This window comes from Ruditapes philippinarum, unplaced genomic scaffold (genome assembly GCF_026571515.1).
Source record: "Ruditapes philippinarum isolate M1 unplaced genomic scaffold, ASM2657151v2 ctg1029_1_1_1_1, whole genome shotgun sequence".
Taxonomy (NCBI): Eukaryota; Metazoa; Mollusca; class Bivalvia; order Venerida; family Veneridae; genus Ruditapes; species Ruditapes philippinarum.
The window spans coordinates 363350-390468 of NW_026858064.1; the positions used below are offsets into that span (position 1 = coordinate 363350).

At 32.5% G+C, this 27119-nt stretch overlaps 1 protein-coding gene across 3 annotated transcripts in view; it reads left to right on the plus strand.

Moving 5' to 3' along the window:
- The window catches only part of LOC132751968 (uncharacterized), a 53663-nt gene that overhangs the window by 7710 nt on the left and 18834 nt on the right, over positions 1-27119 (plus strand). The window contains exons 1-10 of one of the 3 annotated variants that reach the window (XM_060742195.1): positions 1884-2032; positions 14568-14633; positions 15241-15341; positions 16616-16711; positions 17019-17135; positions 17591-17878; positions 22182-22305; positions 22708-22813; positions 23879-23998; positions 26230-26447. In XM_060742195.1, coding sequence (XP_060598178.1) covers positions 1947-2032; positions 14568-14633; positions 15241-15341; positions 16616-16711; positions 17019-17135; positions 17591-17878; positions 22182-22305; positions 22708-22813; positions 23879-23998; positions 26230-26447 — 1322 coding nt within the window. In that variant the 5' untranslated portion in view covers positions 1884-1946. Of the gene's footprint in view, positions 1-1883; positions 2033-6231; positions 6350-14567; positions 14634-15240; positions 15342-16615; positions 16712-17018; positions 17136-17590; positions 17879-22181; positions 22306-22707; positions 22814-23878; positions 23999-26229; positions 26448-27119 lie in introns of those variants that run through there. The other 2 variants (XM_060742196.1, XM_060742197.1) reach the window with 2 other exon arrangements.

Here is a 27119-nt window from a genome sequence, read left to right on the forward strand (position 1 = left end):
TTTCTTAAATTGACTCGTCCGTCTTTCAGTTTGGACACAACCATTAATTTTAAATGGGAAATCATTGTAAGAAATAATAGTGTAAACCATAATCAAACCTGGTATGCAAAAGTCACATAGTTATATTCATATGTCGCTAGCATGTGCTATTACTATTTACTATTTCAATAAAGGTATATGTTTGTAAACGGATGCATATTCAAAAAAATATATATTTTGTTTTACCGATCATTATTATTTTACGAAAATCAATCTAAATAAAAAATAAAGCCGAATTGTTCTTTAAAAAGAAGGCAAATATATCAGGTCTATAAAACCTAGATCTGACCTGTCAGAAAAGAAAGGGGGACTTTATCTGTGAAAAATTGTACATATCTCAAAATTGGCCTCATCAAAGTTTTCAATTTCATTGTATCTCTAAATAATGAATTGAAACTTTAATGTAAACCTAGTGGTGCTGAACAGTAGAGAATCTAAGCGAAATTTATACCTGAAAATTAGAACAAGGAAGTACGAGCAAATCTTTATATAGTCTCATTATCCTCGCTTGGTAGATCAAACCATCTTTGTATATATTTTTTGTAAAGTAAAACATTGACATGATCAATATGCTAAAATTACATCGAAAATATTTTTAAAATATAGTTGACTCTCATTAAGTCAAAATCGCTTTACTCAAAATTTCGCGTTAGTCGAAGAATTTCTAAAAAAAAATGTATTAGTATACACTCGAATTTATGCATGCGTCAATTTTGTACTTGTCCATCTTGAATTAAAATTACACAAAACACACTTTATATCCAAGTTGATGTTTCAAGTGTTGTGTCCAGATTGCTTTTTTTGGTTCAACTATTTACTAACATATGGCAAGAGTTTTTCAATAACGTTTTTTTATATATATAAAATAATAAGTACATTTATGATATACTTAAAGAAACATAAAAAATGTACTAAAAAGACATTCAGTTTAGATATGAAGCTGTTCAGAATTCCAAGTTTCTTTTTTTAAAGTAGACCGGAGATTATTTAAACAGTTTGCTAACATAGAAAAGCGTTCATTTATATTTTGAAGCCTTGAGCTGAGCCATGTTGTATCATTTACACGTTTTGTTGCCCTGACTCATTACATAAAAGATCATGTAACACAATTTTTTTAAGGTTTTATATCATAAATATGATGCCCATATTAAGATTTATCAATATTGTAAGTTCCAAAAAAAGCATTATTTATAAAGATTTTACCGAATTTAGCATTTCATGTAAATAAAGGGAGGTAATTAGACATTTATTTTCTATAAAGTCTAAGTCAATTTTTTTCAATAAGAAATGAATGCATTTATTTTAATGATTACATATAATGTTGACAAATATTTGCAGTACATATTTTACATAGTCTTCGATGTTTGAAAATTGTTTTGGAAGCATAATTATATACATATATAAAATTTCGGATTCAATAACTACTCATTTACATGATAATCATATGTATTCTGTCTGTCAACTCAATTATATTTCCAGTGTTCAAGTTCCATATCATTGTGAAGAAAGTCTAAAAAGTGTTAGGGATTTTCAGATATCAACATTGCTACCTGTACATATATTACTTTGGCTTTACCAGTTTAAATTGTCCTTCTTGGCTTATTTTGCTTATAATTTATTCTCATCATAATTTTTGATGGATGGTCAAAATTTTGCAAATGTCTTCACCAAAGCCTGCGCAACACCAAGGTCAAGTTCTACTTGGAGGTAAAGCATGTCATTTAGCGAGGGAGGGTATCCGTGTTCTATGCATGAACATGTGCATATTTCTAGTTTATTTTTCATTAGATTCCCCCATTCCTTTCAAAGTCGAATCCTGTGACAAAACTTCCTTGTCTAGATAGGTATATAAGTATCTAGATCGCAAAAAGAAAAGCATTAGAGGGCGGAAGTGTAGAGAAGGCAAAATGATTTGGAACAGTTTTGGAATAAATTTCAGTGTTTTAGTGGTCTGTTTGTTAATAACGGTGGGGAACGCACAAAATTGGAGAGGGTGAGTTTTTTTTATGATATATTTTTTTTATTATTCTAACTCCGATGTTATCTTTGTGGTAAAAGTGATAGTGAATTAATGTAAAACACGTTTATTCGATTCATAATCTGAAATAAAATATTTTACTTTTATTGGTCATGTTTTACAAAAATTCTTGAAAATCTTTCATTTTATCCATTTTCAACGGACCCGCGAATTCGCTAGAATATCTGGCTATTTCAGTCCATGAATGTTCTAGTAAAATTTGATGATCAATTCGTTACGTACCGTTAATGACGTCATTTAGCACCAGACGTTTCTCTATGATATATGCAAACGTAATTTAGTTTATTGTCATTGTTTTGATTATTCACGTAAAACAACACTATTTCTGGCTACAGGTTTAGAACATGTTCCGGTCCCTTTATTTGTTTTTCATCCACATTTACCTCCTTGCTTTATGTTGTTGTCTTCAAAATTTATTATTTTTCACGCAACTTTAAATTTTATTTTTTGACATTAAGAAAACAGATCATTTCTGTATATTAACTCAAATCAAATTGTTTTCTTCCACGTGTATATGTATCAAAGTGTATTCGGTAAGTATTGATAATTTTAACCTGCCAAATGTGGGTACAATTTCTTCTTTATTGAAAATCTCGACCCTGTTTTGATACATTATTGATTTAAAATCGATCAAAACTGGGCGGTAAATATTTTACAGACCGATTTTAACTTTCACGGTCTATCCTCACTTTGCTCGTCGCTTTGATATTTTTTCTTTATCCGAAAATGAGAATTTTACCAACAATATGTTGAAACTTTATCCGTATTGAACCGTATTATGAAACACGTTGCAAGTATTTATTCCTGAATAAATACCAAAAATATATATCTATAAACATCACAAAATATTTTTCAGTACATAAATCACGCGCGCTTAAACAGATGTAAGGAGAGGCTAAAAAGATGCTACGAAAGTTATACTTTGTAATTAGCCATCCGTAATAATTTGTTTTTACTTATGCAAAATGATTTTGTTATTTAAGAGCGTTCCGCTTGGAAAGGAGAGAAACTTAAGTTATATATATTTTACAAATTTTATTTTACAAAATTAATGAATAATTCACTTTTCGTTTAAATAAAAACTGTTCGTGACTTTGCATCTGATGAGTAAAGCATATTCATCGTTATCGTTATATTTTAAAGAAGGCGTAATAATATTACGACTAACTCGGAGGAAATTAATGTCCGAAACATAATCTTAGTTGTTGTTGGTTTTTTTAGCATCCTTGGGTCATATTTCCGTAATAAGGTGTTTGTTACGGTATTTTTCTGGGTTAAAATTACAAACATGTACATAAGAAGTTTTTGATGTTTGAAAATGTTGCAGGTTTGGCAAAATGAGTATGCTTGTATATCACAACGGTTATTGCCAGCTGTCGCCCACGCTCCCCGGCACCGCCTTATTTAAATTAATTATATACTAATATTAGATAATTGAGAAACATAATAATAACGTATTTTGTGTTTCGATACTCGTTTCGCACCGCATCGTATCACATTACATTACATCACATCACATCACATTACATGACCACATCGTGATTTTCGGACCGGATCCCATTCTAACATCGTATACTATTACAGTTATTTCCTTATGTAACTTGAAACAATTTACATCTATAAATAATACATTTTTATACATCCTATTCATTATAATGTAAAGTGTCTATGACACCTTTTATGAAAGAAAAGATTAAAGCATTTTAATATTGTCCCATACCCCGAAAACTGCCTATCAACATGACCGCCGCACGTGCGCGTGACGTCATTCGGGGTATCTTTGTTGCGCATGCGATGTGTCTAAATATGGCATTTAGCATACAATGCTTGTAAAAGTCTTTAAAAAAAAATATATAAAAAAAATTCATTACTGTAGATTTGGCGGTAAATTTCATTTTCGAAATATATCATAAAAATATTTTATTGATAATGAATGTAAAAAATAAAGAAATAATCAGACAAACGTGTCAATTAACAACTGAAAGTAGAAAATTATAGGGTTGAAATAAATTAGATAGGAAACCTTGCTATAATATGTTTTAAGTTTCAACATAAAATAAAAATAATAAATGTCGCGTTTCAGATACAAAACAGATAAAAAAAGTGTCAGGGTCTAATGACTTTATACCACATATTTGTAGCAAATATTTGAATAATCTATTGATCATATATCTGATCTAAGATCTGAAAAATGTACATAAATGAGCCGCGTCACGACAAAATCAACGTAATGCGTTTGCGACCAGCATGGATCCAGACAAGCTTACGCATCCGCGCAGTCTGATCAGGATCCATGCTGTTCGCTATCAATCTCTCTACTTGTTATAGGGTTTGCAAGCGAACAGCATGGATCCTGATCTGACCGCGCGGATACGCAGGCTGGTCTGGATCAATGCTGATCGCAAACGCATTACGTTGGTTTTGTCGTGACGCGGCTACAATTATGCCAGTTCGATCTAGACTACTTGGAGTTTATATTCAATCGGTGACCCGTACTTGACCTTACTTGACCTTATTATACTGTTTTGATGATTATCTCAATTATTCTATTATAGGTTTTGATTAAGGTATTTGATTTAGTGTTTTCTGCTGTTATTCTTAATTTATTTTTATACATGTTTCTTTTGTTGTGATATGCCATGTAAATTGTTTTAAAATGTAGATATATCTGTCTTTAATTAGTTTCGCCCATTTGTTTCTCGTTTATTTTAGGGCATACGTAAGGGGGGTTTTTTTTTACTTCGGACCTTTCGCGGTTTTTCACGGAATAGCACTTACGTGTCACATTGAAGGATCCACGAAACCGTCGTATGAACACATCGGTGGATGTTTTCAATTAAATATTTTATCATTTCATGTTAAATTGTTGAATCCTACTTAAGCGGTGCTATATGGGGATGGGGCGTGGACGGTAGCTTGAACTTTCCAGTCCCGTCCATACATAGTCTCAATCAAACCGAGCCTGCAACATTTTATTTCATTTGTTCGTTCGTTTGTTCGTTCGTTCGTTCGTTCGTTCATTCATTCATTCATTCATTCATTCATTCATTCATTCATTCATTCATTCATTCATTCATTCATTCATTCATTCATTCATTCATTCATTCATTCATTCATTAAATGAACACTAACCAATTTAGTGTTTGAAATTACTTTTACAAACCATGTAAACAGTCGATTTACTACACCGATAAAAAAAGTTATAAGCCTATAAACTAATGTAAATATGTAACTTTTCATTTGAAATGCTTTTACATGTATCCTATTGGACAACGAATACTTTCAAACACTAGATACTGTAATTTGAATATTTGTTATGGGTATTGTGCACGCATGGGCATACAAAACAGGTATTGTAAGTTAGTGAAAGTAGATACATGTACATGCTATATTAACATAATACTATTTTGGTTTTTATAACAATTTTCATATCATAAACAACTTGATATGATACATGCATAATTACAGAAAACGACACTTCTCCCGCCGAAATTTTATACTTACAAGACGCATCCACAGTTAACAAAATATGCAAGCCCGCAAAGCTTAATCGGTTAAAGCGCAAGACTTGTTATCTCGACATTGTAAGTTCGATCCTCGGGCTGGCAAACTAAAGCTACTATGAAGTACAGATGAGACTTTAGGTCGAGGTCCCGTGTGCTGGTGCTTTAATACTTGGCACGCCAAACAACCAGGGGAAGCTTCAGGAATTGAGGCATCTTTGAAAAGCTTTCAAACGCTTTATTCCCTTCAATTTGAGCTTAGAGTTGCACACGATAAAAGTAAATTTTCATCTTGATATATAGTGTATTTCTTTAATAAAATTTAGATGTTTTCCTGTTTTTAAGAGTGCCAAGTGATCTATGCAAGGATTTCTAATTTAATTGTTATTAGTAACTTCTTACCCCTTTGGACCTCAGAGCTCCTTTAATAGCTATTTATTTGAGTTGAAATTTAAGTTATTATAAACGTCTGCCAAAATTTCTTTCAGATTAATGATATTATGTACAGCAATTTTCTTTTGAAAAATAACCTATAATATCGATCTGGTAAATGCGTATATAATTACAGCTTTTTTTAAAGACTAAGATGACTAAAACTTCCTGGTCTTGTGGGAGTACTTATAAACAAGAATAGTTGACTCGAAGAAAGACATTTGAAGAAGGACCATATGTCATATTAATGTAAAATGATATATAAAACGTTTGGAGTAATTTGGTTAGCTTTGTTCGTTGTTTTGGTAACCGTAACAGAGGCCCAGAATTGGAGAGGGTATGTTAATCTCTGATTTTTTCTGTAGTTTAAAACTTTAATTAAAGGGACACCACTGAGGGTTTTTTGTTTTGTTTTTACATGAAGGGACTGGAAATATTTTTTCAAGCTTTGTATACCATTTGTTGAAGGTCTAGACTAATATTTTACCTGTACCTTTTCAGGTCATTGGGTCAGTTCGTTTATTCTGTTTATTTATTTTTATAGCGCAAAATGACCAAAAATTGAAAAACGTTACAACGCATTTAACTCAAATTGGGCTTTGAATCACGAAAACATTGATTTTCAAATAATTATGAGTATTTTTTCTATAATCTCTGGTATATTTTCACAACTGTAAATCAATGCACGAATTAAATTTTTTATTTATTTTAAGCTTTTGGACTTCAGTGAAGCTCCTTTAACTATCTCCTTAAGTTTCAGGAGTTAAGAACACAACAGAACAGAGTTTATTTCATACCTTGTACACACATAGGAACATCTTTATAACAAACATGTGGAAATGTCATTTAAAGTTACATGATTTACAATATAGAAAAAAAAAACATAAAAAAACAACAAACAAATCGAATCCGTTCTCTTCCGCGAACTAGTTCTGATGTCATATATATGTATGTGAAAACACGATTGTGTTTCGAGTAATGTCCAAACCAATTCTCGCAGCGTTTACTAAGCGGACGCTGTCTTAATATGTGCTCACTTAATAAAACTTGCGAGTGACTTTTATCTTTGGCATATTTATATTTTGTAATATATTTATAAAATTATAAACATAATTTAGAAACAAACTTTATTTAAGTATTTACACTATAAAAGGATGGTCCTTAAATGAGATACTTTCAACCCGTATTTTTGTAATGTATAAAACATTTGACAGGAAATGATTGAAATGAACTTGACACGAAAATACATAACTTTAAAGTATTATATAAATCATGTTTAGGAATTTAGCACTTAAGTAAGATACTCAGTTTAACGGACGATGTATAATTATTAATTGTTTGAACATGTTAAAGATCCTGTACGCTTTGTGATTGATATTTTTACAGTGTGTATACCACACTTGCAAAAAGTTATATATGTATATAATTATGCAAATAAAACATTTTTCAAATATCGAAGAATATGTAAAGTGTGTACTGCAATTATTGTTGCATATTATATTTAATCAATAAATTATATGCATTCATTTCTTATTGGAAAATTTGACTGAGAATTTATAGAAAATGAATTTCTAATTACCTCCCTTTATTTACATAAAATGTTAAATTCGGTAATATTTTAATAAATAATGCTGATTGGAACTTAAAATATTGACAAATCTTAATTTGAGCATCATATTTATGAAATAAAACCATGAAAAAAATGTGTTACAGGATCTTTAAGGAGTGAACTATTAAAGTATTACAACTGTGTCATTCGCACGGTCATCGTTTTTTGTTTTGGTTTTTTTTCTTTGTAAACATTTTCTCATTTGTACAAGTATTAGCATTTCTAAAAATGCTAGAAATCGCCGTTCGGCCAAGTGCTCAAAAATCGTTTTTTCGTAAAATACACTTCTTCCAGAACAATAGTGCTAATTAAAAATATGCTTTTTTCTTCAAAAAGAAATATTCCGAATATCGTTTACCCCACAGGAACCCACACACTGGTTTCGAGGCTTTTACAAGAAGATAGTATTTCAATTCTACATAAGGTAACCCGACAAAAAACATGGCGGATGGCGTGCCCCGTATGCGCCCCCTTTTGAGATTTTTTGTCAACCATTTTGTTATCATGTGGTATTTATTCTACATTCTACATTCTGATTGGCTTAGGACAGGCGGTGTATTGGTAGAAATGGTCTAAATTTGTTTAACCATGCATCATACAATTTTGTAGTTAGAATTTCGTTACACTATTAAAACTAAGTGATGATAATGTTAAAAAAACACACACACACACACAAAAAAACACACAAAAAAAAGCTCATGTATATTAAAAATATTGTGTGAAGTAAGTGTAAGAGTTTAATAATTCCAAAGCGGTGTTTTCAGTTTAACACATAGGCATATTGAAAACATTTGAAAAGAGATCATTTAATCTTGGCTTGAACTTAGAATATAATAACGAAACACTTTGATCGAAATAAATGGGGTTTACCGACTTCGTTTTCAAATGAACTGCCCTTATTTTTGTAAATTTTGCTCATTTCATTCACGATCAAAATCCGCTCTCTGCTTCTCATGTAACTGATTCTTTTGAGTAACTGAAAGAAGGGAATAAATGGTAATGGTGTCTGTCTCTCAACCCAGGGATCGTGGGTTCGAGCCTTACTCGGGCCATGACCTATTTCTTCATATGACACCAGTACTGGTTGGTTCCAAGAAGCGGACTCGAAAGTGATTGATATAAGCTGCATAAACTTGTTTCGCAATAGAGCTTAATAGATATGTTTAAACTAACTGAAGTTAAAGATTTCGAGAATTGGAAACGAGTTGTGTACTTTTATTTACTGTTGTGATTAATTCTTTGCAAATTTGCTTTTAAAAATATTGTCGATTGTTATAGAATTTTCAGTCTCCCTCATTAAAGACCCATTACGACAAAAAAAAAAAAAAAAAAAAAAAAAAATTCTCGAAAGCATTGCACTTTTGGAGTCAAAGAGTTACACGTGCTCAACATGTTACTTCTTGTTCAGTTTGTTAATTAGTGCCGTGATAATGAATCATCATGATTGTTTTGTATGATCCATTAGTATAACAATTACAAAAACACATGTTCAACCTTTCTAAAGAAAGACGATAGATAATAATGAGCCGCGTCACGACAAAACCAAAATAATGGGTTTGCGACCAGCATGGATCCAGACCAGCCTGCGCATCCGCGCAGTCTGATCAGGATCCATGCTGTTCGTTATCAGTTTCTCTACTTGTAATAGAGTTGGTAAGCGAACAGCATGGATCCTGATCAGACTGCGCGGATGCGCAGGCTGGTCTGGATCCATGCTGGTCGCAAACGCACTACGTTGGTTTTGTCGTGACGCGGCTTATATGTATTTCTGAGGTATAATGCATTTTGAAATTGAATGAAGGGAATATAAAAAAGTTTAATGGAATTCCATAAAATTTTGTATTGTGACCAAAGGTAAAATGAAAATCAAAAGCAAATTGTAAAAGTAAGGGCTGTCAATTAATGTTAAGTTATCTGCTTGAAATGACCTGAAATAAAAAAAAATAAATAAATAAAGCAGACAAAACAACAACAAACAAACAAAGAAACAATAAGATAAAATCACGGGAATGTAACCCGAAGCCGAAGACGGTGACCCCCAGTTGTTGTTGTTGTTTTATTTCGGTTGATATTCTTAAAGGGAAAGACAAGGTTAGAATAAAAACTTGATTTCAGAAAAAGAATACTATAAATAATAAGTCTGCAAATTTTCTGCCGCCAAATAATAATATTAAACGAATGATAACAAAATTTAAATCGCTAAATCACCGATTTCTACAAATCGGTAAGCGCGGCCATGTTTGTGTATTGGCCGTATAAAAACAGGTGCGCGTGATGTCATTTCCCCACATCTTTAGATTCATGATAAATCTAGTTGAATCGTAAGGAAATATTAATATAATAATTAAATATTGATCAGACAATTTAATTTTCACAGGAGGTGTAGAGGAGATTTTTTATGGTTCAAAATACGTAACAATATCAAAAAAAAAATAATAAAAGATAAAGAAACGTACGGCTAGCCAAAAGTTCTAGCCGTACGTGAGTCACGAACGACTAGCCAGGACGCACTGTATTGTCTAGCCGTACGGCAATTTTCAAAATTATATGGAAGTCGAACGTTATAAAATTGTTGATTTTCATGCTTATCATTTGTTGTTTTATTTGTATGAATTATTAAATCATTTTTGTTAATTTTAAGCACATGGATCGAATAAAAAATGATCGGAGTGGAATAAATAAATAAAAAGAACATTGAATGAAAAAAAAACGGTGAATTGCAAAAATAATTATATAATTTTCAAAACAGTAGATAAATATCGAACATAAAACATGCAACGTTTAAATAAATCATTCTTTACGTCTTTTTACAATTACACTATGTTATATACCGCTTGTATTATTATCAATGTATTAATATCAGGGTTGTATATTTTTTGTAGAGATTCAATGATACATTGCTAGTCTGGTTAATTGGCCTATATCGAATATTTTAATGATTGATTTTTTGTAAATGATTTGTACATTGTTCGGATATATTAATCAATAAATGATTGATACGCTATTTCTAAACATTTATGTTTTTAAAGATTGTTTCATAATTCCAAAGTAAAGTTTATTTTTGTAACATAGGCCTCCGGCCCAAAATACAACATAATACAACAAACATGAAATAGCAATGGTAAAATACAATGAGATGATCATAGATATACATAGTATATTGTAATATAAACATTGGTAGACATCATATCAATTTTTTTTAAAGATATATAAAGAATTTCGTAGATCACTTGTAGATTACACTATATAATTACCTTTATATTGTTTTATGTATGTATTTTTAAGTACTTAATTGGCGTCTATATTTAAGTGCATGATCGAGAAAACGTGAGATATATAATGTCACATCTGCGTTTCTTACAACAGATATAAATTTTTCACGTGAAGGATTTTTCACCAGTATATCTGGTAGAATGTTTTTACGTATAGAATTATATATCATTTCATGAAACGAACAAAATTTGATATATGTAATACATAATTTTGATACAAAAATATTAAGTATCAAAGTCCCGATAAAATTAATGGTAGAAATGAAATAATTGCCGTTTCGTTAAAATTCAGATCGCTTTAATTCTATGAGTAATATACTTTTTTCCAATCGCATCTTTCCGACTCTTTCCGTCAAACTTCGGATCATAGTCGAGGTGTTCCAGTGCCATTTGCAATGGCGTTCAACGCTAAAAGGTCGACACACGCACAAGCGGAATGATAGCGTGTCATCGCCATACGATGCATGGCGATGCGAAGCATAATTTCTAACACTTATTATTTCAATTCATACGAGGACCTTTAAAAGTACGCGTCTTTAGTAGTATTCTTTTTGAATTATGGAAAAAAAGTTTAGTATTTCGTCAAACTTAACAATAGACAAAATGTTTTAATATCCCACATGCGTGTAAAGGGGTGGCTGTCGTAAAAATACAAATACTATGTGGACTCGGCCTAGTCAATTTTCGTACTCAGTTAGTTAGTTATTCAGTCATATTTGAGGTTTTAATTCTGGATTTCACGATCCTTATTGAATTATATACTTCATCCTCAATCATCAACACCATCCAAGTAAAAAAATGAGACCTGAAATTTGACATGCCAGCCGTCTTTCCCAGAAATCTGTATTCTGTTGGGACGCTCTTTAAATTGTCCACGTATGCTGGTGGGTGCTACATCTTTACAAATCCTTCCGGCTGGTGAATACACACACAAAAACAACAACTTTTAAAGTCATCATATAACACACAAAAACAACACATATGCAATAAATACACTTTAAGTATGGCCAATCAAACCAGGAATGACATAAATACGGGGGCACTTCAAAATGTTAAAGAACGATGCGGGTGTACATAAGTCAGTCTACCGGCCATATTTTGGGTCTATTTGGAGTAAACAGGTTTAAAAGCTGTCAAATATTTATTGAAGTCGGTACATAACGTACCATTGGTTGAAGTGGTTATTTTAATCATCTGTAAATAATTTTATTTTATTAAAAAAAATCCCCTTTATTATTGTTCCAATGAAAATATAAAAGCACGGCATGATATAGGTAAATTAAAATGTTCAAAGTAAATACTTCCTCGTACATTATATATTATTGACATAATAAAACGAAATAAAAATTTAATGCGTATATAATCCAAGATTATATACATTTGTATAAACAAAGGTAATTCTACACCTTAGTGACCTTACTTAACTTCCTTGTCTACCAAAAAGGAACATTGTGTAAAAACATTAATGCCATGTTTTTCGGTGGTTTTTTTTTAATTATTATTCTCTAAAAGAATATATCTTAAGGTCCAGTCCAGTCAAGTTTGGCGACATTAAATGTTAAAATCATCCTTTCCTTCAGAAACCGGTCTTTACATATTGAATATAATCGATGCAGATGATTCTCTATTTATTACTTTAAATTAATGCTAGTAACTATCAAAAGAACAACGCAACCTTCTTTGAAATAAATTTCCGTTTGCATGAACAACGGACCAGATTTATGAATCTTTTTGAGAACTTTTTCCTGATAAACGTTAGAAGGTACACCGTTGTTCAATATTTAGGTTTTTTTTCGGCCGTAGGCTGTTTGTTTCTATCGCGACTTCCGGTAAATTAACAGGCTATTTGCCATCACTTTTCCGGTATTTATCGAACGCGTAATTTCATGTGTTAGTAAAAATAAATACATGATATAAATATTAAACACTGAAACCAGATTAACAACAGCTGGAATTCTATTTTGATAAGATACGTCTTGTTAAACGTTTACTTCTTTAGTAAATTTATAAGCTTAAAAGGAAAGAAAACTAACAAGCAAAAAATAAAAACTAAGTGCTACGGAAAGATGATATTAAGAGTATTTTATTTGAAATGAAATTGGATCAGAATAAATTTTAGACGTGTAAACATCCTGGTCTCTGTAAAACTATACATTTCCAAAGTGTATATTTTCACAATTGTTAATACAAACATAAATAACTACGAGGTTTTTATCATCTCATTGAAATTCTGTGCACGAGACGTAGGCCTAAGGACATTTGTTTTCCTAGCTTTCTTTTGTACGGCCATGAATGCTTGTGCAACAATATACACTTGTATATAGAGTCGTAACAAAAAAACTTTATCTTACTAATAAAAGTTTTGAAAACATTTTATAAATTAACGAAATAACCAGTATTTGCATGATCCTTTATATTAGTAACTTGTGTGCTAACTTCCTAGATGACGAAGCAGCTGTATGGGTAATGAGACACGAGGTTATTCCCACGGTCTAAATTTGTAAACAAAAATTATCATTTTTATAAATTTAACACGGAATAACCTTACATAGATCAACGCCAATTCTATTTTTTTATATTATATAATCATATATGACTGCTTGCTCTTTTTTCAAGAACAGATTCTCTCTAATCAATTCAGGAAATTTCTTTAGCTCAAATCGCACCTCTAAATCACTACTATTTAAATTTTAGAAAATTCGCTAATCCAGATCGAGTATTAAATTTTGGATCATTGAATTAAATTGAGACAAATTTTGCCTGTGCAAATTGGACTTGGAAGTATTGCTCCTTCAATTCGAGTCTATATATTTCGCTTACTCAAATCTTGTCTAGAATTTTGTAAGCTCTGGCAATTTCGCTGATGGAAATTAAGGCAGTTAAAATTTTGTTTATTTAAATCGAGGCTGGACAGTTTGTTTATTCAAATGAGTTTGGGTGTGTCTAGAAATACTGCTTATTCAACTCGAATTTGGAAAGTTTGCTCATTCGAAATCTATCTAGACTAATCGAGTCAAAATAATGCTGATTATTCGAATATTGTAGCGTAAATTAAATGGATAATACGTAATGTATACCGTGTGTTTCGACGATTTCGAAATTCAATTCATTTTTAGCTGATGGATACCAAAAAGACAAAAGTCCTTGCTGTAATAAGCTTAAGCTAGATGATAAATTACATTGTTATTAAATTTTGCAATTAATTAGTATGCGATATTTTATGTAATATTGGGAACCTGACATCTGATGTTTATTAAGCTTTATTTACATGAAAATCAATACACATGAAATATTTCATTTTGTGAACATCAATATATTTTAACATTTGTCATCATGTAATGTTTGGACATCTATTGTCTCTCCAAAAAAATATTCAAAATGTTTAAGCATTATTATTATGCCTCTTTACTGAAAGACATTTTCAATTTGTACATCACGCAACTTTTGCCTATTTAGCTGGTGAATATGATGTGATATGTACTAAAGAAATTATATTGATCAATGCTGTATGTAAAATTATCAGTGTGCTAAGTTTATTTAGCTTTGATATTTTTTTCTGATTGATAAAAAAAGTGAAAAAAAAGAAGAAGAAAAGCAGCAACGATATAACAAGGTTTGGCAGGGTCGAGTATCTTTCTTTTTCTTCAAGTTCTTCTCGATTTCTTTAATTACAGAAACACGGAGCCTTATAAAGTATGGCAGTCGGACACATGTAGAAGATGTATTTGCCGATATGGAGGGTAAGTGTATATATTTATTTCGCTCTATAATATATTACCACATCTAACTGTAGCTTTTAGAAATTGTTCATATAACAATGGTATTTACTTGACTTTTGTGTAAATCAAGTCGCAGGTCCCACCCAATTTTTCATATATCATTAGAAAAATATCAAAGCCCAAATTCTAACCTTCCGTCTGATTATTATATATATATATCACATATGTACATTTGTTGTGTATATTTGTAATCTAATTAAACAACTTAATGTCTTTCTGATGATGAATGACATTTGATAAATGTAAAACCAAATTATTCACTAGCTTTGTGATTATGTATTGCGTAGAAATAATGTCAAACCTGTAATATTACGTGGTTTTGTATGTGAGTACATCACAAGTAGACAACATATAACTCTTATGAGAAATAAGAGACACAAGTGTATTCTATGACTACATGTTTAATACTGGAGATAAACTCTTGACAAGAACTGTTGGACTACTTTCTAAGCATGCGCATGTATAGATTTATATAAACAGTCTCATAATACAAAACGAAACTATTTGGCGTCTGTTTATTTGTTTGTTTGGTCTTTTTTTCAAGATTGCTTTTATCACATTTCTTCAGTTATTGTGCCCAGTGGAGATATTTCACTTGCAATACTCTTGTGACTAAACTAAGGTGTTTAAGAGGATGGAGACATAGAGGGGATTATAACTGTAATATCCGTGAGTATCATTATTTTTCTGACACTTTTATCTTATTGTATTTATTTATTTTATTTCTTTATTTAACTATTTATTTATTATTTTATTTATTTATTTATTAATTTTTATTCATTTATTTATTTATTTGATTATTTATTTGTTATCTTATTTATTATCTTATTTATTTATTTAACTTTAATTAATTAATTTATTAATCTATTTATTTATTTATTTTTAATCAACAAATGTTGCTTATTACAGGGGTAACTGAACTTGCCTGTGACAAATATGTATTAGATATGTCGCAGTCCAGAAGGGTGCTGGGCTTGAGGGTTGCTGCAAAAATGCAGAGACTCCTCTCAGAAAATATTTATTATCAAACAATATGAAGTCGGGCTCGCGCCATGAACACCTTCAATACGAGTGCAAATACAAAATAATGACAAATGACACAAAATCATGAATGATAGATACAGACATTCATATTTACCTGCAAAAATACAGAGACGCGCTCTCAAAAATATTTATTATCAAACAATATGAAGTCTGGCTCGCGCCATGAACACCTTCAATACGAGTGCAAATACAAAATAATGACAACTGACAAAAAATCATGAATGACAAAATATAGAATAGCAAGTATGGGATCAATACAGACATTCATATTTACATGACGAGCTCTCAATATTTGTTATCAAACAACTCGTCATGAAAACGTGCGGATGAGTGAAGGTACTTAGTGCGGAAATAAAATATTTAAGAATGAGATCCGCACCAGTGGCTAGTGGCTAGTACATGCTTGTTAATAAATGAACGAATGAAGAAATGAATGAGTACATGAATAAAAGGATGAATAGATGAAAGATAGGAAAAGAGACACAAATATAGGACTTCACAAGATATATACAATAACAAGTACAACAGACATGGCATGGACATGTACATAACATAATCTACGGTATACAATACGAGACATACATTGACAAACACCATATAACATTAACACATCAATATGACCCTGTGACAGATATAGGCTACATATTTCTTACATAAATGCTCAAGCACTAATATAAAACTAGGCTATGTATAAATTACAGTGATCAGGCCCCCACACTGAAGGGCAGTTCTAGGGGTATACACTATGTGTTGTGGATAGGAATATTGTACACTAAACACAGCAGAAGCAAAATACCATTTTCGATCTTAAAATGGGGAGGGGGTCTGTGTTATTTCTTATACAAAAATTCACAAGTGTTTACAACATTTTAAAATTATTTTCTTTTGACATTTTCCAGCAATATGTAGGCCAAACTGTGGATTGGTCGGAGAGTGTGTCGCCCCTGGTAAATGTGACTGCAAAGGACTGGCAATAGGTCAATATTGTCAAGAGCGTAAGTAATTCTTTTCAATTATATACCACGAAAACGATATTTTTTTGTAATATTGATAAGTTAGATAAGTTAGGCCTGGTGATGAATCAAGTCATCAAGAAAGCAAGACATTCAGCCTGTTTTTCCAGGTTACATGTAACAGAATCAAAGTACGACGGACTGAAGACGATCTAGTTAATTTTGATACCTATCATTTTAGACTATCAGTACTTAAGCCGTTTTGTATTTATTATTTAGATCAATGTAATAGCTAGAGCTAAATCTTATTCCTCTATTTAACTGGAACTTATAAATCTTCTTTTTTTAGTGATATGTTCTTATCAGAGACCATGTTACCCAGGAAACTGTTATTCTAATAACAGATGTAACTGTACCAGTGGATTCACAAAAGAAAGTTCGGCGTCGGAATACGGCTGTTTAAAAAGTACGTTTTATATCAAAGATGCTGTTTGTTTTTATCTATACTCTGCAAGAATCGGACAAAAATGAACTACATTTTCTTACACATTATAATTATGATCTTACATTAATAATAGCTAATCGACCTATCGTTTTCAGTCTTTTGGACGGGCCGAGAGAAAATATACACGTATTGATAACAGTTTTTTATAAAGGAAAAACAGAGTGAGCAAATGATCTGAAATTGTGCACAGAAATTATTTGTCTTCACCTACATCAAATGAAACATGAATCTCAAAAAAATATATCCAACCCCGTAATGTCAAAATATCTATTTTATCGTTTTGATGACACGACATCATGCTTTTTCTCTTTCTTTTTCTTTCTTTTTATCGTTTTTTTAATAATGTCAAAATTAAGGAAACTTGGTCACATAAAACAGTTTGCTAATCGAAATATAATTATTTACTTAATTTACAGTTGACACAAATAACAAACCGTACATTGGTAAATCAACAAGTGTCATAGAACACACTAGAAAGACGGATAAAAAATTCCTTTTCTACTTCTTGTTGGACGGCACGGATGAGACAATGCGCAATCTTATTGTTTGGAGTAATCAAAGGGTGTTTAACATCATGCGTTTCACATTCGAGGTTAGCTACGAGCCACCTGAGCCTCTGGCTGAAAGACCGGTGTATGTTCATGAGACAAAAGTTGGTATTACAGAAGGGAAAGTTTTACTTCGAGTTCTAGATTACAAAAATGGTATATAAGATTCAATCATTGTTTCTCTTTAAATATTGCGATATATCATATAATACCATGTCATGTCATGTCATAACCAAAGTTGCAGTCCTTGTTTGTTTACATATATTGCGCATACACGTCTTTGATGAAAGAACAGACTTAAACCAGGTTTGTTTTCATTAAACCTCGCATATTACTCTAATCATTATTCAACTTGGCTACACTACTATGATTAATTGTGTTTGTATTGTAATTTTCACTATCATATCGTATAAACATACATATATAATATCATCTCATATAGGGTACTTATCGCACCACCATATATTTTCGATTCGTTCCGTATCTTACCATGACATATAGGGGCAGGGAACATATTCGAATGATGGCCCCTGTTAATTGTTTTTTAATAACTCAGACGTTTTGAATGTCCTGGAAACTTTTGATATATCTCTGTCAATGAAATGTTTTCTTGTTTGTGTCAAGTACGTATATTTACCTGTTTGTGTGTAGGAAATGAGCAGTCAAACTCCCCACAGCGGTTACGTCACGCTTTGCTCCTTTTGTTTCTGTACTGATCAGGGGAAGTAACCGCTGCGGGGTGTTTGATAAGCAGTATTTCATTCGGAACTGCCTCGGCTCACAGGTGGCAGTATCAGTGTTTGGACACCCCATCCCTATCTGCCTCTGGACCCCTACTACAACCCTGAAAAAAAATAATTCAACACTCTAAGGCTTACTATAAGGTACCAAATACAAAACCTCCGATAAAATTATATATATATAAAAAATTGTCCACTATCAAATTATAGTTATAGAAAGGTGAAAAGCCCACTATATGTTCATTTCCCAAACAATGTGGAACACGGGAAATCGTCGTTTCGGCGACTGAGGCGCATTCCGGAGGCATTTTGCTGCATCATTCATTTACATCAATAAAAAGAACTTGAATTATACAGCTTACTTAATTCAAGTTTAACGAATATCAATATTCTATCGATTTTTTCTATTTCACGGTATTTTTTGACTTGTCGCTGCCATTTTGGATTCTGATACCTATGTGTTATACGCGATCTGATTGGACGTCAAATTTGGCTCGTCCAATCAGATCGCGTATTTCAACCCAGGTATCAGACTGCAAAATGGCTACGACAATTAAAAAAATACCGTGAAACAGAAAAAATCGGAATGATAGTGATATTCGTTAGACTTGAATTAGATAAGCTGTGGAATTCTAGTTCTTTTTATTAATGTTAATGAATGATGCAGCGAAATCCTGCCGGAATGCGCCTCAGTCACCGAAACGACGATTTCCCGTGTTCCACATTGTTTGGCAAATGAACATATAGTAGGCTTTTTACCTTTCTATAACTATAATTTTGATAGTGGAAATTTTTTTTTATATATATAAGTTCATCGGTGGTTTTGTATTTGGTACCTTATAGTAAGCCTTAGAGTGTTGAATTTTTTTGTCAGGGTTAAAGTATGGGTGCAGGGGCAGATAGGGGTGGGGTGTCCAAACACTGATACTGCAACCTTTGCCTCGGCTATTATCTATAGTAACCTCGGAAACAATACGGATGGAAAGTAGTTCTACCACGTAGTTTCAGATGTAAACAGAAACAGAGATAATGTAAATCGAATGTATATATTTGACATCTAATGTCTGTTCCGGTACTCTTATGCTTGAAAATATGTCTGACAACAATTTGTAATTTAAATATGCCCACTGATGTTCAATTTTAAACAAATCCGACTAAATGTCAACAGGTTGGTTTTTTGAACTTTCGGTTTCTTAGCGTAGGTTAGACCGAAAGACGCATCCGTTCTGTGTATTCATACTATTATGTTCGAGGTCCTTATCCGAAGTCTGACGGAAAGGATCGAGTAGTTGCGATTGGTAGTATTTAGGGGTTTTTATCCGAAACTAAGCATATTGGTAACTTTGTATGTATTTGTGACTCTCTGAATGGAGGTGAAAATGTTAAAAATCAAGCTTTGACAGTTGGCGCCAAACAAGTAAGAAATTTTGGATAATTTTTGTGAAAAATCTAAACATATGACAGACTCTTTATTGGTCATTTTTGAAAATGTCATTGATTTCACAATGTGTTACTAATATTTTAAGGAATATGGCGAATTCTAGAGTAGGTGCTTGCTGCACCTTCATAAGAATTGCCCATATTGGTATATTTTAGGGATGGGGTATTTAAAATATAAATTGCTGTCAGTCATTATTTTTAGGAGCATTGCATGCAAACTATTATTTTCTCCACTGGTCATAACTACCGTATAAGTTGACTCTTATTGATTTTGGAGTCACTAGGTCAAAGGTCACAGCGGCCTTTAATGTCAGAAAGGTTTCCATAGATCATCTTAAAATATATTAAGGACAAAGTCTTTCTATTTCAAAAAGCAATTGGTTATAACTAGCAGATGACCCCTATTAATTTTTAGGTCACTAGATCAAAGGTCAATGACACAGGGACCTTTAATGTCAGAGTGTGTTCCGCTGATGATTTAAAAAATTGTTAATCACAATGACAAAGTCTTCATATTTCACATACTGATTTGTCATAACTTGTAGATGACCCCTATTGATTTTGGGTCAAAGGTCAAGGCCACAGAAGCCTTAAATGTCAAAATGGTTTCCACTTATTACCTTGGAAACTATTGATCAAAAAAGTTTTCGTATCTCACATACTGATTGGTCATAATTAGAAGATGACCCCTATTCATTTTTGGGTCAGTAGGTGACAGGTCAAAGGTCATGCTCACAGAGGCATTGAATTGTAGTATGGTTCCTGCTCATTATAATGAAAGCTATTTATCACAAAAAGTCTTCATATTTCACAAAGTGATTGGTCATAACTAGTAGATAACTCCTTTTGATTTTGGGGTCATTTTGGCAAAGGTCAATGTCACAGAGGCTTTTAAAGCCGCTTATTATCTTAAAAAACATTTATCACAAAGTCTTCAAATTTCACATACTGATTGGTCATAACTAGTAGATGATCCCTATTGATTTCTGGGTCACTTAGACAAAGGTCAAGATCGTTAGGGTTTAAAAGGTCAGAGTGGTTTCCGCTTATTATCTTGAAAGCTATTTATCACAAAGTCTTCATATTTCTCATATTGATTGGTCATAACTATCAGATGACCCCTATTGATTTTGGGGTAAGTAGGTTAAAAGTCAAGGTCACAGGTACCTTTAATGTCAGAATGGTTTCCATCATTATCTTGAAAACCATTTATCACAAACTCTTCATATTTCACACATTGATTGTTCATAATTAGTAGATGTCCCCTATTGATATTGGGATCACTATGTCAAAGGTCAAGGTCACAGGAACCTTAAATGTCAGAATGGTTTGCGCTCATTATCATGAAAACTATTTATCTATTTATCACAAAGTCTTTATATTTCACATATTGAATAGCTATATGTAGTAGATGACTCCCATGGTTTTTTGGATCACTAGTTCAAAGGTCTTGAGCACAGAAGCCCTAAATGTAAATATGATTTCCGCTTATTACCTTGAAAATTTGTATTATAAAGTCTTCCATGTACCTATATATGGCAAGTTTCTATAACAAAATTACCAATAATGTAAGTCAAGGGCTAGAAAGAGAGCATATGTGTCGTTCTACATTTCTTGTTTTTGTTGTGTCATCCCTGAAAATTTCCTGTCTGCTGGTGCCAATTTAGAATAAACTTAGCATTAAGTTACCCCTTGTTAAGTTTCTTAGAGTAGGTTAGAACGATAAACCATATTCTTTCTGTGTATTGTGTTCGAGGTCCTTATTCGAAGTTTTACGGAAAGGGCGGAGAAAATGCAATTGGTGCTTAGCATAATTATCTTATCCTTCCACCCAGAAATGAGGTCCTGAATAATACACACAAAACAACCTTTAAAGTCCCCAGATATCACACAAAAACTACAAAGATGCAAAATATACACTTAAAATATGACCAGTCAAAAGAGGGACCACTTTAAATGGGGCACATGAAAATTTACAGAACTATTTTCTAGACTGCAACAGGTTGGGACCAAGGCGACACTTATCACATAATACCATATTGCATCAAATTATATCATATCTCTTAATTAAAACAAACATATGCTATGCATACAATTTAATTTTTTTTAAATCTATGTAGCTATATTGTACCCTAACTATACATGTACATGTATACACACTAAAGATATTGATTTAAAATAACGTGTTTTATAAAGCAAAAATCTTTTTTTATCATGTGTCACACCTGGTCGTTTATTTATTTATTTATAAAATATTCATTTATTTATAAACACTTTAGATGAGCATCCTACACAAAAGTACGACATCAACTGTCCTTCATCAAATCCGTTAAATCCACAACAATTGTTTAATTGTACGATAGAGAATGCAGAATTCAAAACTCTGATAGAACATGCAGACACGTGAGTAGAATAAGAAAATTATGAAGTTAATGTTCCTTAGTAAGATCGAAACATCCTATGAAAGAAAATGAAACTTCTCAGCATATTTTGATCCGGCATATTAACACTCATTTTATTAAGGATCGTGTCATTTGGATTTGGGAAAGCAGACAAAAACCCACACGTCAAAACACTTAAACTTAGAATATTATAGAGTGGACACAAGCCCAGCCTTTCCAATGATTTATTAATTTACCACATGATTTGGATCTCGCATTTTATTTTACATGTGGTCAAGACAGTCTGTTTTAGATTGCTTATAACTGATAAAATGCCATTTTTATATAACAATACATGTACTTAAAAAAATTTAGCAATAATCATTCCAGTAAAGCCAAATTTATCTTTTTTAATTATTTTTAGGTTAAAAGTTACTTTTGTAGCTACAAATGGAGGTTATCGACAGATGACTTATGAAAACATTCTACGACCCGAGGAAAAATTCACAGGACAGACTAGTAGAAAAAATGTAATATTTCTATATATGTATCCAAATTATCTTTAAACACTCCCCGCATGTGATAGCAGAATACCCTTAAGTGCAAATATCTAGCTTTAATTTGAAATACTTTCATAAATAAAACGTATCTGGAACTTCAAAATACATATGTATTGTAAAACTCCTTCAATTTTAACAATAAAAGTAATTTTTAATTATAAAGCATGAATGAGAGCACATTGTTATGAACATTAGTGAGAAGGTGCCAGATTTTTTTATTACGTATTCATAATCAGAGTCGGAGTTGATATTTTCATGCTGGTGAGGAAGGATAGCGATAATGATGTCCGCTTGGGTCTACAGAATGTTAATTTCGGGAGACCTCGTCAATTACAATATGTACAGACATTATACGGAGTTTGACGGAAATGTCCAATAAGTTACGTTTGGGAATATTACTTTCACCAGTAATGGTTAATAACGCAAACCATTGGCAACTCTAAATGGGCCGTCAGGCATTTTTAATTTACACACAGGTGTTCGCCATAATTTTTGTCATGCCAGAAAGGGTAAAATTATCATACAATTATCTCCCCTTGATCATCAAGCCAGCACCTGTTTGGTATAATATGAGCCGCGTCACGACAAAACTAACATAATGCGTTTGCGACCAGCCTGCGCATCTGCACAGTCTGATCAGGATCCATGCTGTTCGCTTTCAAATTCGATAACAAGTAGAGAAACTGATAGCGAACACCATGCTGGTCGCAAACCCATTATGTTGGTTTTGTCATGACGCGGCTCAATTATATAGTAAATGGGTACTGGCTTGATGATCAAGGGTAGATGATTGTATGATAATTTGACCATTATTAGCATGACAAATGTGTCGGAATTGTGTTATCAATTTGTGATTAGTTTTTGTTTGCCCTTAAATGATGTCATTTTAACAGTAAATATATTTATTGTGACAAGTTGACGCTGCGAAATTGTTTTACGTCTGCATACAGAACAAGGCCAACATTCGACAAAATTTAACTGGTCAACCAATTATTTTTTCAATAATACATGTAATTGTTTTGTTTTGCTTTGTAGGTCTATTTCAAATTTGATTTCCAAGCCCCGAAACACTGCACTGAAGATGATATTGGCGGATATACTTTTACTGACTGTGTTAATTCAACAATGTTGCACGTCCCTGAAGAATTTACTAAAGTAAGGTTCTTTAAAGTAGTTATACCTCGTTTAAACATTCTTTTTTGGACATTTCGTAACAATAACTTTGTTAGATTAGAATTTTTCTACATTTTTTAATTAGTACTAATGGTTTGTTTGTTCACCAGAATACACAGACGTTCAGCTGATAAACTTGTCCAATTAATACTGTGCCCGGTTAACATCATCCATTGATTTTTAGCTAACCTGAGGACAATGTCCTCAACGTGAACTTTTGTGATGGCTCGTTGTCCGTCGTCCATCGTCCGTCCGTCAACAATTTTACATAACATCTCCTCCTAAACCACTTGCCAAATTTGTTGAAACATTGCAGGGATGTTCCTTGCATAAAACTCTACCAAAGTTGTTCAAAGAATTAAATTCCATAAAGAACTCTGGTTGCCATGGCTACCAAAAGATTTTTTTTACAAAAATCTTAAAAATTCTCTTGTAAAAAACCACACGAGCTAGAGCTTAGATATTTGGCATGAAATATCTTATAGTGAATTCTACCAAGTTTGTTCAAATAAAAGCCCTAGGGTCAAAATTGGCCCTGCCCCGGGGGTCATTGATTTTTCTTTTATGTATATAGTGAAAACTTAAAAAAAATCTTGTAAAAAACTGATAGAGCTAGAACTTAGATATTTGGCATGAAACATCTTCAAGTAGATGTCTACCAAAAAGCCCTAGGGTCATCATTTGCCCGGCCCGGGGGTCATTGATTTTCCTTATATGTTTAAAGTGAAACTTGTAAAAATCTGAAAGAGCTAGCGCTTAGATATTTGGCATGAAACATCTTCAAGTAGATTTCTACCAAATGTAGCCAAATAAAAGCCCTACGGTCTGAAAATTAGCCCTGTCCCGGAGTCATTGGAGTCATTGATTTACATTATATGTAAATAGTGAAAACTTTCTTGTAAAAAAACCAAAAGAGCTAAAGCTTAGATATTTAGCATGAAACTTTTTCTAGTGGATGTCTACCAAGTTTGTTCAAATAAAAGCCCTAGGGTCAAAATTTGCCCTGCCCCGGGGGTCATTTTTCCTTACATCTATATAGTGAAAACTTAAAAAATCTTCTTGTGAACATCCAAAAGAGGTAGAGCTTAGACATAAGGCATGAAACATCTTCTTGTGTATTTCTAACAAGTTTGTTCAAATAAAAGCCTTAGGGTCATAATTGGCCCTACCCCATGGGTCATTTATCCTTATCAGTGTATAGTAAACACTTTAAAAAATCTTCTGAAAATCCAAAAACACTAAAGCTAAGATATTTGGCATGAAACATCTTCTAGTGGATGTTTACCATGCTTGTTGAAATAAAAGCCCTAGGGTCAAAATTTACCTGGCCCAAGGGAATCGTAGTCGACAGTTCAATCCCCCAGCCAGGTCAATGTGTGTTCTCTTTTTCTGTTATATTTTTATTAGCTCACCTCTCACTTAGTGACACTTAGTGACAGGCTGAACTATTTAATTACATGGGGGCCACAGCTAAAGTTAGAAAACAACAACATCTAAACTACTGGTTCAATTTGAAATAAATTTACACAAAATTTTCCATGGTGACATTACACAAAATTGTTCAGATTAAACTGTCCCTTGTTTTCAAATTGTGCTTCTTGGGTGAAACAGGGCTCAAGTTTGACCTATTTCTCAGGTGAGCGATCCAGGGCCCTCTTGGGCCTCTTGTTAAGATTGTACTTCATCCAAAACTAGTTTTACATGTTTAACAACTGTTTTCTACTTATAACACCTGGTTGTTTCATATAACACTCCTTTCTCTCGTTTCCTACATATGACGCTTGTTTCCTGCCTAAAAACCCGTTTACTATATGTAACATTTCTTACATTTAACTTGTGTCCTACATGCAACTTGAGTTTACTACATACGAGTTTAACTCTCGTTTCCTACATACGATGTATAACTCTTGTTTCCTAGATAAAACATCCGCTTCTTACGTACGATATAACTTGTGTCCTACATATATCTTTCTTTTCTACATATGATCCTGCAGATTACCGTCATATTACACTTATGTCTGTCATATTTTACTAGAGTTCTACATAAAATTCCCGTTTTGGAGGTGTAACGCCATTTTTCTACATGTAATATACCCGTTTCTTACATATAACTTTTATATTTCATATAACACTATTGTCGAACATATAACACGTGTCTTATCAAGATACTTTTACACGTAATTGATCTTTAATTGAAAGTTGTATCTATAAAGGAACCAATCAGAGTTCGCTGGAAGGGCTGGACAGACGACAAGTATGGATCACAAATGTGGATGTACTATTTAGAGCTTCACAAACTTGTTGTAAAAGATGCTACACTAGAACTCACTGAACTTAACCCAATCAAACCTATGGCCAGAAATCAAACGTTACACATGGGTAATACGTCACACTACCAGACGTTTACTCCTCTGGAACCAGGAATGTATAGGTATGTTCTAATTATTTCACCATGGAAATTATTATTTCACCATATAGAAATCACATTTTTGATCCGTATACTATGGTGGTAGCATCCATTTTAAAGCCATGAAATATTTGACCGTCAGTTTATAAAATATCGATCCATGAGATTTTGTATCGAAATTGTATAAAATGTTGCTCGTGTTTGTAGTAAAAAGTTGAGTTTTTAAGCGACATTTTCTGTCTACAATACATAGTTGACTAAGCCACGCAAACACATATGACTGAAGTGTACTTTAGGCAGCCGATCGCGGCCATTATAATCCGCGATATTTTGTTTTGATGCATACCTTGTAAAAAGTCGAGTTAAAGCATTAAGCCTCGAGTTATTATGCCGTGCATTGTCTCTGAGCAAAAAGCCGCAGCACTCACCGCGATATTTTGAGACCGTTGCTGAGAAACAAAATGTCGCGTCCTATAAATTATCCCCTCGATCTTTTTGTGCAATTTCTACAACACTGGCAAAAAATGTCATGTTATTTCCTTCTGTTCCTCAATTTTTTATAGACGAACAAGGGATAAAATGTAGGGTCAAACCATGGAAGCTACAGGCCACTGGATTCAAAATGTGCCTTGGTGTTTTCAACAACTGTTATAAAATATCGAGGTTTATACGTTCACTGATATTTTGTATGATTTC